This window comes from Bombina bombina, chromosome 2 (genome assembly GCF_027579735.1).
Source record: "Bombina bombina isolate aBomBom1 chromosome 2, aBomBom1.pri, whole genome shotgun sequence".
NCBI classification, from domain to species: Eukaryota; Metazoa; Chordata; class Amphibia; order Anura; family Bombinatoridae; genus Bombina; species Bombina bombina.
Window position 1 is genome coordinate 361,647,878 of NC_069500.1, and position 17,329 is coordinate 361,665,206.

The 17,329-nt window shown below is 39.8% G+C and overlaps 1 protein-coding gene across 1 annotated transcript; it reads right to left on the reverse strand.

Annotated features, from left to right (window-relative positions):
• Positions 1-15,762: 15,762 nt before the first annotated feature.
• LOC128646958 (hydroxycarboxylic acid receptor 2-like) lies at positions 15,763-16,692 on the reverse strand. The gene has a single exon (XM_053699769.1). It carries the CDS (start codon positions 16,690-16,692, stop codon positions 15,763-15,765), a length of 930 nt encoding a protein of 309 aa, XP_053555744.1.
• Positions 16,693-17,329: the final 637 nt, after the last annotated feature.

Genomic DNA, 17,329 nt, shown 5'->3' on the forward strand with positions numbered 1-17,329 from the left:
TCAAATTCAGAACGAAATATATCAATAAGAATGTCACTATTAGAGGAGGTAACTAAAGTACGATGGAATATATCAGCCAGTCACTAAATAGTGACTACAAAAGCGAAAGCAGGCAGTGTGCAAACAAAGCATACAATATTCATACAGAGCAGTATTAGAACAGTACATAAGAAATATATTAATAAAGAGATGGACAAGGTGTATGATAAAATGGCGATATGACACAAAGATGTCTAATATAAAAAAAAAGGATATAACATAAAAGGACATAAAAGTCCCATATATAGCCAAGCAAAACAAAGTCACAGCTGCAAATCTCAAGGCCAAAGCCGAGTGTTGTCAGTCCCAAATGTCTAGAGCATAGTAGCCCTAAGGAGGTGCGCTTGTGTGGAGCGAAGAGGATCTCCGGAGAAAAGAGAGGCAGCACTCTTGGTAATACGAAGTTCAAAGATGGATCCTGTAGGAACAGAAAAAAGAGAAGCGCCACATAGGACAATATTGTCTGAGTAGGACAGGACAATAGCCAACCCCTAAGAGTAACTACTCACAAGAGCAGCATAACAACCGGAGTGCTGAACACAGCAGATCGGGACCAGCAGAGTCACCCGATAGACTCACACTCACGCCACTGGTCTAGTCATGTGGTATTGAAGCGGCAATCAGCACAGCAGGATCACCCGAAGATGGACCGATCACCAATCAGCCAAGGAGGTGTGTATGAAGACGTCTTGAACAAACTCAAAAGGGATTGGTTAAATCCCACAGGATACAACATAAAATAAAAATGTCAATAGAGCAAGCTTGTATAAAAGTGACTAGTTTATTTAAAAGTACATTTAAAAACACAGCAACGCGTTTCTCAGCAAAATATATGCCGTTTCATCAGGCTGTAAGTTTAATTAAAACCTCTTGCTGTATATATGTCTTTTTGAATCTATTCTGAAATGTCCAGGAACAAAATAGCATATGTAAGTAGGTACAAGTTACAGTTGAAAAATAAGCATATAACAGGGGTCTTTGAGTCTCAGCGGCAGTATAAGCATACCCAAGTATGTTAGCAGAGCTCTTTGGTTTTAGCAGAAGTAGAAGCATACAACAGGGGTCTTTGGTCCTAGCGGCAGTATAAACATATCCAAGTATGTCAGCAGAGGTCTTTGGTCTCAGCAGAAGTAGAAGCATACCTCAGGGGTCTTCGGTCCCAGTAGCAGTTTAAGCATACCCAAGTATGTTAGCAGAGGTCTTTGGTCTCAGCAGCAGAAGAAGCATACAACAGTGGTCTTTGGTCCTAGCAGCAGTGTAAGCATACCCAAGTATGTCACCAGAGGTCCTTGGTCTCAGCAGAAGTAGAAGCATACAACAGGGATCTTTGGTCCCAGTAGCAGTTTAAGCATACCCAAGTATGTTAGCAGAGGTCTTTGGTCTCAGCAGCAGAAGAAGCATACAACAGTGGTCATTGCTTACAGCAGAGGAGCAGGAATGAGGAAAGCACCTTCCAAGGCAATAGCTCAGTGCAGAAGGAAGCACTGGTAGCCTTTTATTTTTATAATCAGTTACTGGCCCTTTAAATCTAGGCAGTGTGCGGCCGCGCGCCTAGAGATTCGCAGCTGCTGCTGCTGCTGACAGACTGGTCTCGTTGTCTCTCCATGTGGGACGCCGAGACGGATCACAGGGGCCTGTCTTCACCGCAACGGCGACCGGGTAAGTCAGGGATCCTGACACAGATTGAGTATATAGGGGTTAGTTAGTAAGGGGCATATGCAGGGAGCAAGAGCTAAGCATCCTTTTTTTCATAGGTATCACCGGTCTGCAATCCTTTCAGAATTTTAACAGGCTGCATGGAGGTGCGCTTGTGTGGAGCGAAGAGGATATCCGGAGAAAAGAGAGGCAGCACTCTTGGTAATACGAAGTTCAAAGATGGATCCTGTAGGAACAGAAAAAAGAGAAGCGCCACATAGGACAATATTGTCTGAGTAGGACAGGACAATAGCCAACCCCTAAGAGTAACTACTCACAAGAGCAGCATAACAACCGGAGTGCCGAACACAGCAGATCGGGATCAACAGAGTCACCCGATAGACTCACACTCACGCCACTGGTCTAGTCATGTGGTATTGAAGCGGCAATCAGCACAGCAGGATCACCCGAAGATGGACCGATCACCAATCAGCCAAGGAGGTGTGTATGAAGGCGTCTTGAACAAACTCAAAAGGGATTGGTCAAATCCCACAGGATACAACATAAAATAAAAATGTCAATAGAGCAAGCTTGTATAAAAGTGACTAGTTTATTTAAAAGTACACTTAAAAACACAGCAACGCGTTTCTCAGCAAAATATATGCCGTTTCATCAGGCTGTAAGTTTAATTAAAACCTCATGCTCTATATATGTCTTTTTGGATCTATTCTGAAATGTCCAGGAACAAAATAGCATATGTAAGTAGGTACAAGTTACAGTTGAAAAATAAGCATATAACAGGGGTCTTTGAGTCTCAGCGGCAGTATAAGCATACCCAAGTATGTTAGCAGAGCTCTTTGGTTTTAGCAGAAGTAGAAGCATACAACAGAGGTCTTTGGTCCTAGCGGCAGTATAAACATACCCAAGTATGTCAGCAGAGGTCTTTGGTCTCAGTAGAAGTAGAAGCATACCTCAGGGGTCTTTGGTCCCAGCGGCAGTGTAAGCATACCCAAGAATGTCACCAGAGGTCTTTGGTCTCAGCAGAAGTAGAAGCATACAACAGGGGTCTTTGGTCCCAGTAGCAGTTTAAGCATACCCGAGTATGTTAGCAGAGGTCTTTGGTCTCAGCAGCAGAAGAAGCATACAACAGTGGTCATTGCTTACAGCAGAGGAGCAGGAACGAGGAAAGCACCTTCCAAGGCAATAGCTCAGTGCAGAAGGAAGCACTGGTCGCCTTTTATTTTTATAATCAGTTACTGGCCCTTTAAATCTAGGCAGTGTGCGGCTGCACGCCTAGAGATTTGCAGCTGCTGATGCGACAGACTGGTCTCGTCGTCTCTCCATGTGGGACGCCGAGACGGATCACAGGGGCCTGTCTTCACCGCAACGGCAACCGGGTAAGTCAGGGATCCTGACACAGATTGAGTATATAGGGGTTAGTTAGTAAGGGGCATATGCAGGGAGCAAGAGCTAAGCATCCTTTTTTTCATAGGTATCACCGGTCTGCAATCCTTTCAGAATTTTAACAGGCTGCATAGAGGTCTGGTGGGAAGCTGCAGCATTAGGTCTGGTCTCGGCATGTGGTGAAACGCTATCTTTTAGTGTCGCCCATCCGCAAGGCTGTAGTGCGACATCAAAGTCTATCCCTATTAGAGACCCTTGCATCAGGAGTTTAGGGGGCAAGCTAGTAGCTTCCACCTTTGTATCGCTCATCTGCGTCACATCAGTAAATTTGGTACTTAAGTCCTTGTGAGTGAATGGCTGCATACATTTAAGTAAGTCCTCCTTAAATTGGGCACAGTGCTGTAAAAGTAAGTTCTCCAACTCCTGAAGTATATGCTTCTCCATGTTTACCCCAGCTGGTGCTTAGAAGTTAGCAGTGTCAAAGCACTGTATACCTGACATACAAGATACCGGGGGGTGTTGAGCGCCTCTTGTTGAAGAGTCTGCCTTAGGCCTCAACGCTCCAGATCGGTGAGCAAAGGTTAGATTCTCAAAAGAGGTATATCATAGGAATCCGCTTGAGTTGCATGTTTTAGATATCTGAAGGAATTAGTTAGATGTCCGTCTGTTTCACTGATAATAGGCAGATTTTCTGTGACCTACTCAGAGCAACCGATACTGTGACCATTCAAGGTGCTGCCCAGAGACACGCCCCAGCCTTGCTTTTTTATTTACCTGTCAAAACTATATAAATGTTTTCTAGTAACTAGGCCGATTTTGGTATATTTAATGCCACCGTTTCACTGCCAAATGCAATCATATAAATAAATCGTTAACTTTTTCACAATCTTTGGGTTTCTCACTGAAATTATTTACATACCGCTTGTGCAATCATGAAACAAAATATTGTAAAAGCTTCCATTGGATCACCTTTGTTTAGAAATAGCAGACATACATAGCTTTGCCATTACTTTTGGTAATTAGAATGCTGCTAATTGCAGCGGAGCACCACACTTCTTTTATTCCCAGAAGCGAAGGTGTTAGTCAGGTAGCTTGTAAGGTTAATTTTAGCTTAATTTTAGCTTTAGTGTAAAGTTTACAATCCCGTGTGATGCCTCCCACCCCCCGATCCCTACTTGATCCTTCCTAAAATGTTCTCTTCCCTCCCTCACCCCCCCCCCCCCCCCCCCACTGGTCACCACTATCTTAGGTACTGGCAGACAGTCTGCCAGTATGCAGTTTATTTTTTTAATTATTATTATTTTATATTTATATATATTTTTTATTTTATTTTTTTGCAGTGTAGTGATCTTCCCCCCCATTTCTGATCCCCCCCAAATAGCTCTCTAAACCTACCCCTCCTACTATTTGTGGTCAGATGCCATGTGCTCAGGAACTCAAGACTGCTGGAGCTTCCTGCAGCTTGGACATATATATATATATATATATATATATATATACACGTCATGCGGTACGATAAGCAAAGTACTGCATGACGTATATATATGTCGTATTGGGTTAAGGGGTTACAAAATTGCAATTTTAACACCTAAATAAGGGTAGCTACCAAAGTTTTTCTCAGTGATATATCTAGTTTTATTTCTACACTTGGATTCCAAATCTGTCCTCACTAATATATATTTTATAGGTCATCATTGGTACTTTCTGGAAAACTTAAATTTCTTTGGTACATTGTGTTAAGATATGCCAATATTTTTAAATTACATGCAATACTCTATCGCTATATATACTATATTGGGAAACAAACACTAATTTATCTTTCTTATCTGATGATAGAGCATCAAATATTATTCCTTGTTTTGTATGGTTTGTCAGTGGTGCAGGGATTACACTCAGTTGTCTCAGATAATTATTCTGGATGCCAGAGCAAGACAATAAATTTCCTGATGGATCAATTATCAGTCCATTGTTCTAGGGGCCTCTTTTGTCTGTCCAAATTAGACTGTGATCTCGACAGATGTTTTTTGGGTTGGGGTGCAGCCTGGGGAGCTTAACGATAAATATTCTGGAACTCTTCAGTATTGGCCTCTCCTGAAAAAATAGACTTATCTATGTTTCTAGTCAGACAATGTCACAGTAGTGGCTTACATCAATCATCAAGGAGGAAGTTGCAGTTCCCTGGTGATGAGGAAGGTGTCACGAATACTGACTTGGCCAGAGAACCATTTTTGTACAATCTCTGCTGTACAGGGGAGTGGTCTCTTCATTTCAGTCAGATTGTGGATCTGTGGGTTCTTCTAGAAATAGATCTCATGGATTCTCGGTTGAAAAACAAGCTTCCCAGATACTCTGCGAGTTCCAGTGATCCTCAGACATATTTTTGGGAATGCTCTAGTAGATCCTTGGTTGTTTTGTCTGGCTTACAATTTTCCTCCTCTTGTTACAAAGAGTAATAGCCTGATTGCTCCAGTTTGGCCTTGCAGAACGTGGTTTGTGTATCTGGTCCAAATGTCCAGTTGTCCTCTGTGTCCTCTTCCTCTGTGCCATGACCTTCTGTCTCAAGGATCTCAAATCTCAATACTTGATGGCTTTGAGATTGAATGCTTAGTTTTTCTTATTCTGTCATTGAGACTTTGATTCAGGCCCATAAACCTGTGACAAGGAAGATTTATTACAAGGTTTGGAAGGATTTTATTTCTTGGAAGGCTTTTATTTCTTGGTATGTGGAACATAGTTTTAGTTGGCATTCTTTTAGAATTCCTAGAATTCTTAAATTTCTTTGGGATGGTTTGGATAGGGTTTATCCGCAATTTCTTTAAAGGGACAGATTTGGCTCTTTCGGTCTTATTTCACAAGAAGATTGCTACGTTTTACTGGTTTTCAGCCTTTTGTTCAGGCTTTAGTCAGGAATAAAGAGACATAAAACTAAAAAAAATTATTTCATTATTCAGATAGAACATACAATTTGCAGCACTATATAGCAGCAGTTTTGCAACAATGTTATTCATTAACAAGAGCACTAGATGGTAGCACTATTTCCTGTCATGGGCACGCTACCTATCTGGATATCTGAATAACATGAGAATGATGGAAATTTGATAATAGAAGTAAATTAGAAGCTTTTTTAAAAATGTTATTCTCTATCTGAATCAAGAAAGAAAAATGTTGAGTTTCATGTCCCTTTAAGCCAGTAATTAACCCCTTAACCCAAAAAGACTATGTATATTTGATGCAGTACAAAGCCCATCGTATTGCATAATGTATATATACATTCAAGCTTCCAGACACTACAGCAGCCTCAGCTTTAAAGTTACAGCTGAGAGCTGGCAGTTTTTTTTTTACCTTTTGGGTCATTTATTTTATTTGACTATAATATTACATTAGAACGGTTAACACAGCATTAGTAGGCATGCAGTATATTTTCTCAGCTGAGAATGATAATCATTATTAGAAATTATAGAACATTTCAATAAGGATAGACTTTGATACAGATTAATTATGTATATTAACTTACATTGGAATCCTGTATTAAATTATATTTAGTGGAACATGTAACATTAATTACATGAACACCTGTTACACTGTTATCCTATTGGCTGAGACTTTGTATACAAATGTACCCATAATAAATGAGGAAGCGCATGCAGGAAACGAGTTAGAACTTCAGGAGCCTCAGGAGCCCTTGGTTGAGCTGATGTACCTTATTTACTTTAACTAATTTGTACAAGTGGTGGCCTCATCATTTCTTTTCACTTTGCTATCTTCACTTTACGACTAAGTTGGAATCATAGCCGGATTCATGGAGTCATGTGGCAGTAATGTTTTACCTACAGAGGAGAGGATTGACCACAGAGGTTACGGAACACAGATGCTACAACGCGGTTCATCAGAGAACCAAGAAGACCAGGGTGGATCATCAGAGGATCTTGAGGGTACTCTACCCCCAGCTTCGTATTGTCTTCTGTGGATACCGGAACAAGTGCAGACATTGGGCATATACCCCTGCCACACCATTTTAGCATTTCATTCTTTTGTGAGTCTATTTTAACTTGCCAAACAAGGTAACTCAACTACTCCTCTTGTGACCGCTTACATAAACAGTTTACTAACAGCTCATCTTAGACTTTGTTTAGTATTCATCCTCACATTCCCACTGTGATATTTTTTATCTTTGCGATTAACAAACTACAGTCTATGGACAGTACTTTCACAGATTGAAGTCGGACATTAGTCAGACTCTTGAGTGTACCACACACATACAACATTGTGAAATTTAAACTGTGAATCTATCTGTCTGAATCATGTTTTGATATACTGCAGCTGCTTTTGTTCTCAGGACTGTGGGTGACACATATATCTATCTTGTCAGAGAGGGAAATGTTGGGAGGGAAAGAGGGAGGCGGGTGGGTGGCACAGCAATAGAGTGAGTGAGAGGGAGGGACGACACCCTACCTACAGAAAAATAGTTTGGAAGGGAGAGGATGCTATGGTACACAAAAATAATAATCAGGATGGGGAGGGGCCTACATAATTAACTGGGAGAGGGAAAGACCCATACACTATGGAAAATATAAAATAAGAAGAAGAAGAACAAATTATAAAAAATATATATATATATATATATATAAACTGGGTACTGGCAGAAAGCTACCAGGACCTAAGACGGAGGTCACTATTATGAGGGGAAGGTTTCGAGACCTGTTTGGGAAAGATCAGGGAATTGGGGAGGGTAAGGGGGGGGGGGATCCTACACTGCAGAAAAATAAATAAACTCCAAGCAAATAAATACAATTAATTTATTTAAAAAACAAAACAAACAAAAAAAAACATACTGGCAGATGGTGGTCAGAAGTGTGGGTGTGGAAGGGAAAAGAGGGATCAGGGAGGTGGGAAGTACCAGGTGGGAGGGTAATCCCTGTATTAAAGGGACAGTCAACACCCAAATTTTTAATTTGTCTTATGATTGCAGTAGGTGTGTGTAAATAGTTTCAGTGAAAAAATATTTTAAGAATTATTTTAATATGATCGCATTTGGCGGCAAAACAGTGGCATGAAATATACCAAAATGGGCCTTGATCAATACCTTGGGTTGTCTACTAAAGAAATATATAGTTTTGATAGGTAACTAAAAAAAACAAGGCTTTATTTCTGTTTAAATGGAGTGATAGCAAAAATTATTAAAAAGTTTTCTCTGAAATTCCCGGTAGCGAAGGAGTTAAACTAATTTCTCCTCCATGTAATCTTATTTTGGTTTTAAGAGCTTTGCAGGTTCTTCCATTTAAACCTATGCATAATTTGGATATTCAGCTTTTGTCCTTCAAGGTTCTGGTTTCATTTTGTGTCCATTTCCTCTTTTAGAAGAGTTTGATTTGTCTGCTCTTTACTGTGAGCCTCTTTTTTCTCAGGATAAGGCAGTTTTGAGAGCGAAGTTTGATTTTTTTTTACCTCAGGTGGTTTATTCTGACAATATTAATCGTGAGATTGTTGTTCGTTCTTTTTGTCCTAATCCAAAGAACTCTAAGAATGGGCTTCTCCTTAATTTTGATGTTGTCAGAGCTTTGAAGTTCTATGTGTAGGATGCTAAGGATTTTAGGCAAAATCCTCTAGTTTGTTTATATTCTACTACTAGGTAAGTGACTACTTGCTGGGTTTTTAAGCAGAGGTCAAGTCCTACAAGAAAAAGTTTGGGAACTCACCAAGACATCCATATATAGGGTTGCCACCTCAGCCATGTTTTCCTGGACACTTATAATTACACATGCTGCGGGGTGTGCAGGGAGGAACATGTATTGTACTGTTCATCAGCACCATTCATGTGATGTCCAGAGGCACAATACATGTTCCGCCCTGCTCACCCTGTAGCATGTGTAACTCATAAGTGTCCAGGAAAATATGGCTGAGGTGGCAACCCTACACACATACTGTATTTATGTGTATATAATCTGTACACTTTGGTTAATGAAAGCAAATTAAATCAAATGAAGGGTTGAATGGTTGCCTTTGGACCTGAGAATCCTCCTCTGTCACAGAGTCTCACCCACTTAAGGTGCAATAGTCCTATTTCTGCTGAGGGGAGCTAAATAACCCCAGACCAAGCCACACAGAAATGTAAGCACCATGTGTTCCACACAGTGCAAGTTGATCACACAACAGGCTTGCATTTAGTGTATAGTAGAAAATGGTACTAACTATTACTAGAGGATCTCACTATCCCTCTAACCAGACTGTGCTTCACCTCCTCCCATCAGCAGCAGCAGCAGTGTTTATTGAAATGTTTCTGCTCTCTGTCCAGAGGGAACTTAGTTCCACCTGAAAAAATAGTGCAGGAACTCCGTTCCCATGCGTTCCCTCTCAACTTGACCCCTGCTTTTAAGAATTAGGATTCTATCAATCAAATTTGCAAGGCAGCTACTTGGTCTTCCTTGCATACCTTTACTAAATTCTACCATCTTGATGTTTTTCAAGCAGTTGTTTCTGGGCATTAAATATTGATGTGTATATATTTCTTCAGCATAAAAAAAAAGAATGAAACTTAATCTTTGTGCAATTATTTTGTCCCCCCATCATTAATTGTGGACTCCACAGCTTTGGTATTAGCTTCCCAGTGTAATGAATGGATCATGGACTCTCACTGCCTTTATGAAAGAAAATATAATTTATGCTTACCTGATAAATTAATTTCTTTCATGGTAGTGAGAGTCCACAAAACCTGTTTAATTTTTTTATATTTTGATTACTTTTTTTTTAATTATATTTTATCAGTATGCAACTTTTTTGTCCCTGATGGTTTTTTGCTCTTATTTCTTTCTACCTTTCTTCTTTTTCTTGCTTGACTAAATGTCAGACTAGTTTCCAGTAAGATCAGGAGGAGTTTTTAAGGGCTCTTGGAGTTTTGGGAATCTTTGCCTCCTCCTTGTGGCCAGGAGTATAATTCTTAGGGGTTATGGATCATGGACTCTCACCACCATGAAATAAATTATTTATAAAGTAACCATAAGTTATATTTTTTTCTCTCCATCAGTTCTCTGACGGGTCAGATATATGCTTTATCTGTTTAATACCATAGGAAGATTGCTAAACTTCCTGATGTTCAGGCTGTGATTCGCCTGGAGCCACTTATTTGGCTCCTCACTGGAGTCTAAATGTTTGTGCTGAGGGTTCTTCAGGACCCTCCTTTTGAACTGATGCATGGTTTGGACCTGCAGTTGTTGTCTTGTTAGGATTTGTTCTTGCTAGCAGCTTTGTTGGCTTTTGAACTTTCAGCTTTGTCTTGTAAACCCTTTTTGCTTATCTTTATCACAATGAGGAAGTTTAGACAAAAATGAATAACATGTTCTCAAAAGTGGTTTGTTCAGAAACTATTAACCAGCAAATATTGGTTTCTTATTTGTGTACAGAACCTAAGAATTCTATGGAACTTCTTTACAACCCCAATGTGGTCTGTAAAAGCCCCTAAGTCTTCTTGTCTTTCTTTGGCCTTATTTGTTTATTTTTCTAGTTCTTGCAAGCGTCAGAAGGGCACCGTTGGCAGCTTAGATTAAAGGGACATGAAACCCAAATATTTTCTTTCATGATTTAGAAAGTGCACACAATTTTAAACAATTTTCTAATTTACTTCTATTATTTAATTTGATTTATTATCTTGATATCCTTTGCTTAAAAGCATATCTAGATAGGCTTAGTAGCTGCTCTTTGGTGGCTGCACATAGATGCCTTGCGTGATTGGCTTACCCATGTGCATTGCTATTTCTTCAACAGAGGATATCTAAAGAATGAAGCAAATTAGATTATAAAAGAAAATTGGAAAGTTGTTTAAAATTGTATTCTCTATCTGTATCATGAAAGAAAAAAATGGGTTTAATGTCCCTTTAAACCTTTAACTAGAAGAGAGGACTATTCTACTAGAGCAGTGGCTACTTCTTGGGCCTTTCATAATGAGGCTTTACTTCAGATTTGTAAGGAGGGATTGGGTATAGTTGATGGAGCTCTAGAATTCAGGGGTGGTTGTGCCTCCTCCTGATGGACAGGGAATAAATATCCTACATGTAATAATCTTGTGGACTCTTACCATAAACATACATTATTCTTTTTTTTTGCTCTAGTTGCATACATGGATTGTAGTTTTAATGAGCAAAATTTCCCATATGTTTAAAATGCATTATGGGGAAACAAATTGTACAGTACACTATCCCTTAGTTTGACATTAAAATGGTTGCTTCTTTATTATATAGAATCTATAACTGAGCACCTAGCATTTGCCCTTGATGGGTCACAGCTGTATAAGGTTGATAGTTTTCTTTATGGCCAGTGTATATTGTCACACTTTATATGTTTAAATGGTGAGCTTACATGTTACAATAATAAAAGCAAATGAAGGTAGGTGAGGCAGCAGAATTGACAACCAACAAATCAACACAGCTGCACAAGAAGCTAGGCTAGACACACTCAGGTATTTCAATGAGCGGGTGACAGATAAAGTTGTAAATTTACTTTTCAGTATGCAGTATAAGCAGGCAGCATTAGTAGTAGACAGCAATATGTAAATTCTCAGAAACCCAAGGCAATGTAAGTTTTACAAACAGGGTTGTACACAGGAGCTCAGGGAGAAATAAGTTTACTTACAATTCGAAAGAGAGAGAACAGCACTCCATGAGATAGAACAGAATCTGGAATAACTTCCATGCATGTTCATTTTTATTGTAACTCTTCAGGGTGCACATTCTTCTTGCACACTATGCCCCTTCACAGAGAAGAAATATCCTGAAGTATATCAGTCTGACCCTGGCCAATGACAGTCCAGCGCCGAACTACCAGACAATTCTCTCTGAACAAGGGAAGAAACAACCCCAGACAATCGTTTCGGCCTCCTATGGGCCTCGTCAGTAAGGTTGTATCTCTCTAAGGGCAAGTGTGCATGGAGTCCACGTCTGGTTTCCCCATTACTCTTAGGGTGACCCAAGAGCAATTTGCATAAAATTCGAAAGAGAGAGAACAGCACTCCATGAGATAGAACAGAAGCTGAAATAACTTCCATGCATGTTCATTTTTATTGTAACTCCTCAGGGTGCATGTTCTTTTTGCACACTATGCCCCTTCACAGAGAAAAAATATCCTGAAGCATATCAGTATTTAATATTGACTGGACCCTGGGCGAAAATGTTCTTGCCCCTCCCCCCCCCCCCCCACATGCAATTTCACTCTCCTCCCCAACATCCCAAAAAAACAACTAAATCAATTTATTTTATAAAAATAAAAAATAAAAAATATTAGCCCAGCAGTGGATGATTAAAAAAATTAAATAAATTTCAATATGTGAAACTGGACCTAAGCAGTGCTAATAAGTAAATAAATATATAAATTCCTCCACTGTGGATTCATTTAATATGCTTTTGAATGTGATTCTGATGTGAGGTTAGCTGGTTAAAGAGATTAAGGGCAGCCAACAGGAGCAAAGCAAGGTAAAGACTGAGGAGGAAGCATAGAGGTGCAGACAAATATAAGTTTACTGACTGGAACAGCAGAACTACTATGGGAAGCTGTAAAATCTGAGACAGAGAGAAAACAAAAACTATAAAAATAAATCTTACATTAATGTGTGAAGTATCAACATGACACTATACATCAGCCACAGCAGCACATGTCCCTTCTTTGCTAGGAACAAGTTCCCTCTCACCCTGTACTAGACAATGCTGCATGGGGAGGGGCATGTGTGCACTCACTTATTCTTCCCACTGACACCTTTCTACAATGCACTGTTCCCCTAACAATCTTCAGTTAGTTGATCTTAGGGCCACAGCAGAAAGAGAAGGACTAAGGGGACCAGCAGACTGGATGCTGTCTGCCCAAGGCTTTATGGATACAGTGTCAGACAAGTCACACAGCCTCAAGACTGAAGAGAACAGTGTGTGCAGCTGCACAGATGCTCAAATCCTCACATGCTTGCCGCTCCAGCTTTCTGCTGCATGCACCTACAGTCAGTCCTACCCAGAAACAATCCCCACCATCAGAGCAGTTACCTGGTAACAGTGGTAACCCCAGCAGGACCTTTTCTGATGCAGTAGGAATGGCTGTATGCCGAGTTAGGGCTTAGCATTCAGTGCTGCACAGTGCACATCTAAAACAGCACATGGCAATAGTTTGGCATGTCACATGACACTTTCACGGTCTGGCAAAGTTTCTCACAAATAAATATAAGCAGAGAACTTTTGACTGTGACAGTATTAGGACTGACTGTGTGTGTTCCCCATATCACATGACATCAGCAGTCTGGTATGAATCAAAAAACATTTTTTTTAGGGCTCTTGAGCCCCTCAACAAAGACTGGGCCCTGGGCAGCTGCCCCTTTTGCCCTGTGTTAAAGATGGCCCTGAGTCTGACCCTGCCCAATGACAGTCCAGGGCCGAAATACCAGGCAATTCCTCTCTGAACAAGGGAAGCAACAACCCCAGACGATCGTTTCGGCCTCCTATGGGCCTTGTCAGTGAGGTGCAGTTGTATCTCTCTAAGGGCAAGTGTTCTATCTCATGGAGTGCTGTTCTCTCTCTTTTGATTTTTATGCAAATTGCTCTTGGGTCACCCTAAGAGTAATGGGGAAACCAGACGTGGACTCTTTAGAGAGATACAACAGATGCCCTTAGAGAGATACAACTGCACCTCACTGACAAGGCCCATAGGAGGCCGAAACGATTGTCTTGGGTTGTTGCTTCCCTGGTTCAGAGAAGAACTGCCTGGCATTTCGGGGCTGGACTGTCATTGGGCAGGGTCAGACTGATATACTTCAGGATATTTTTCTCTGTGAAGGGGCATAGTGTGCAAAAAGAACGTGCACCCTGAGGAGTTACAATAAAAATGAACATGCATGGAAGTTATTCCAGCTTCTGTTCTCTCTCTTTCGATTTTTATGCAAAATGCTCTTGGGTCACCCTAAGAGTAATGGAGAAACCAGACGTGGACTCCATGCACACTTGCCCTTAGAGAGATACAACTGCACCTCACTGACGAGGCCCATAGGAGGCCAAAACGATCGTCTGGGGTTGTTGCTTCCCTTGTTCAGAGAGGAATTGCCTGGTATTTTGGCACTTGACTGTCATTGGGCAGGGTCAGACTGATATGCTTCAGGATATTTTTTCTCTGTGAAGGGGCATAGTGTGCAAAAAGAAAGTGCATCCTGAGGAGTTACAATAAAAATGAACATGCATGGAAGTTATTCCAGCTTCTGTTCTATCTCATGGAGTGCTGTTCTCTCTCTTTCGATTTTTAAAGAAATAAGTTTACTGACTAGGCTGTGTCCGTTATAAAAGCATTGCCATACACAGGCCATAATATGTTGACTGAGAAGACAGAGTCTGTTGTGCAAGCAGGAGGACAGGTCAGAGCAAGCAGAGTTATACACAGAGGTCTGTCCAGGTAGAAGACCATGGTGTTTGAAATCTAAAAGAGGGGTCAAAATCAGAGTCATAAATGGAGCTTCAGGTCAGAAAACTCTTACCCAGTATTTAAACAGCACTGAGGGATATAAGCGCTGCTAACCATTTATACAGAGAGACAATGATAATAGCAATATCAGGAATATCATATTTTTATTTTCTTTGCTTATACTGAGCAACTTATTATATACAGTTCTCATTTCAGTGGTTACAAATAAACATTTGACAGCTGAAAGATCTACACTGCAGAGAATATTTAGTGTTCATATGTCCTTTTATTGAAGTACACTATACTATGATAGCCCTATGATATGTATCTGCTAAGTTCTATAAATTACTGTACTTATTCTGTTTCAAAGAAAAGTGATATGAAAGTGATTATATATAGTAGTTTCCATCTGCCAACAAATTAATATCTTTGAATAATGTTTACATATCATTTGCATTTAAAGGGACAGTCTACCATAGAATTGTTATTGTTTTAAAAGACAGATAATCCCTTTATTACCCATTCCCCAGTTTTGCATAACCAACACAGTTATATTAATATACTTTTTACCTCTGTGATTACCTTGTATCTAGGAACCTTCTTCCAGCCCCCTGATCACATGACTGTGACTGTTTATTATCTATTGTCTTAAATTTAGCATTGTTTTGTGCTAAATCTTAAATAACCCCCTGTGCCTAAACACATTGTTATCTATATGGCCCACGTGTACTTTCTGTCTCTTTGTGTTGAAAAGAGATTTAAAAAGCCTGTGATAAGGGGCCTGCCCTCAAGGGTTTAGAAATTAGCATATGAGCCTACCTATGTTTAGTTTAAACTAAGAATACCAAGAGAAAAAAGCAAATTTGATGATAAAAGTAAATTAGAAAGTTGATTAAAATTAAAAGTCCTATCTGAATAATGAAAGTTTAATTTATGCTAGACTGTCCCTTTAAGTTAAGTTAGAGATTGGCCTTTTTAAATATTAACAGGTGAAATGCATGATGGGTGCAGTATGATGAGTACTTTAAGGGAGCTGATATGGTCACACACAGCTAGGGCCTAATGGTCTGGCACACCAGACTAGACCTCTTGCAGATGTGCATGCTTTGTGATGAAGATATAGAGCCCTTTCTTCTTTTTTGCACCCTGTACAAATGTATTTCTTTATAGCTGCCTTGTGGCTGTTACTCAGCTGAAATAGATTTGCAAGATAATAAGTATTATCTGTATGCACCCCCCGATAAGTTAACATTACGATAGACAAGCTTGTCACTTGCTTGTGATTTGCTGTACAGTTATGTGAGCCTCCTCTGATTTTTTCCTCACACATTTGTATATGTTGTGTATGTTTAATACAGCTTGAACCATGGGACTAGAAATATAAATGACTAAAGGGTTAAGCACGCTGTTAAGGTAAGTTAGTGAGAGTGAAGCTCCAAACACAAGACCAGAAATCTCATATAATTCACAGTGTCTGAGGTTTTTTGCAACAGTAACCATGATGGTGGCTACTGTACTAGGGAGGAAACAAATGATGAAAACAAATGTGAGGAATATCATAGACCTAATAGTTCTCTGAATCTTGCCTTGCTTGTCCTTGTGTCTTCTAAGATGTCTTATAATAGATGATGTGCACAGTGATATAATAACCAAAGGAATGAAAAATTCAGACACAAAAAACACATTATGCCAAGTATTAAAGGCACTGTCCCCCTCATTCAGTTTAAAACTCTCACACAGTGTTTTGTTAATTATTTCATCTGTTTGCAGGTGGGACTGTGTAAGGATATAGGTAGTGGAGCCTAGTGTAGCGCTCCACATCAAAAAGGCAAATCCAACACCCCAGGGAATAGTTGGCATCAGGTTTATCTTGTTGTAAGGGTGGACAACTTTGAAGTATCTGTCACCTACTACCACTGTCAAAAAAAAGATGCTTCCAGCTCTGTTAAGGGAAACCATGAACAGCATCATTCTACAGGGTATGTCCCCTAAATGCCAATCTTTTCCCTGATGAAAATATAGGGCCCGAAAGGGAAGGCAGACAATGAGCAAGAAATCAGCTAGGGACACATTGAAGAGGTACAAGGTGCTTGTGTTCCAGGAAGGAATTCGGAAGCAAAAGACCCAAAGAACCAGCCCATTGCTGATCAAACCCAAAACAAATTCTGCCATCAGCACTTTGGCCAAAACTGGAGACATGGCAGATTCCATATAGAAGCAGGTTACTGAGGAGTTCATTGTTCTTGTAATGCAGATTTGTAAGGACAAGTTAGAATTGATTTACTTTTTAAGTGACACAAGTGAAATCAAACTGGATAAAATGCATTTCTCATCTTATGACGATTGTGGCCTGTGGAAGAAGAACAAAAAAAAAAGAATAATAGTAATAAAGTGCATGAACTCATTTATATTCTGACCTCATGTATATTCTGACCTCATGTATATTCTGACCTCATGTATATTCTGAACTCATGTATATTCTGACCTCATGTATATTCTGAACTCATGTATATTCTGACCTCATGTATATTCTGACCTCATGTATATTCTGACCTCATGTATATTCTGACCTCATGTATATTCTGTCCTCATGTATATTCTGACCTCATGTATATTCTGACCTCATGTATATTCTGACCTCATGTATATTCTGAACTCATGTATATTCTGAACTCATGTATATTCTGACCTCATGTATATTCTGACCTCATGTATATTCTGACCTCATGAATATTCTGTCCTGTATATTCTGACCTCATGTATATTCTGACCTCATGTATATTCTGACCTCATGTATATTCTGAACTCATGTATATTCTGACCTCATGTATATTCT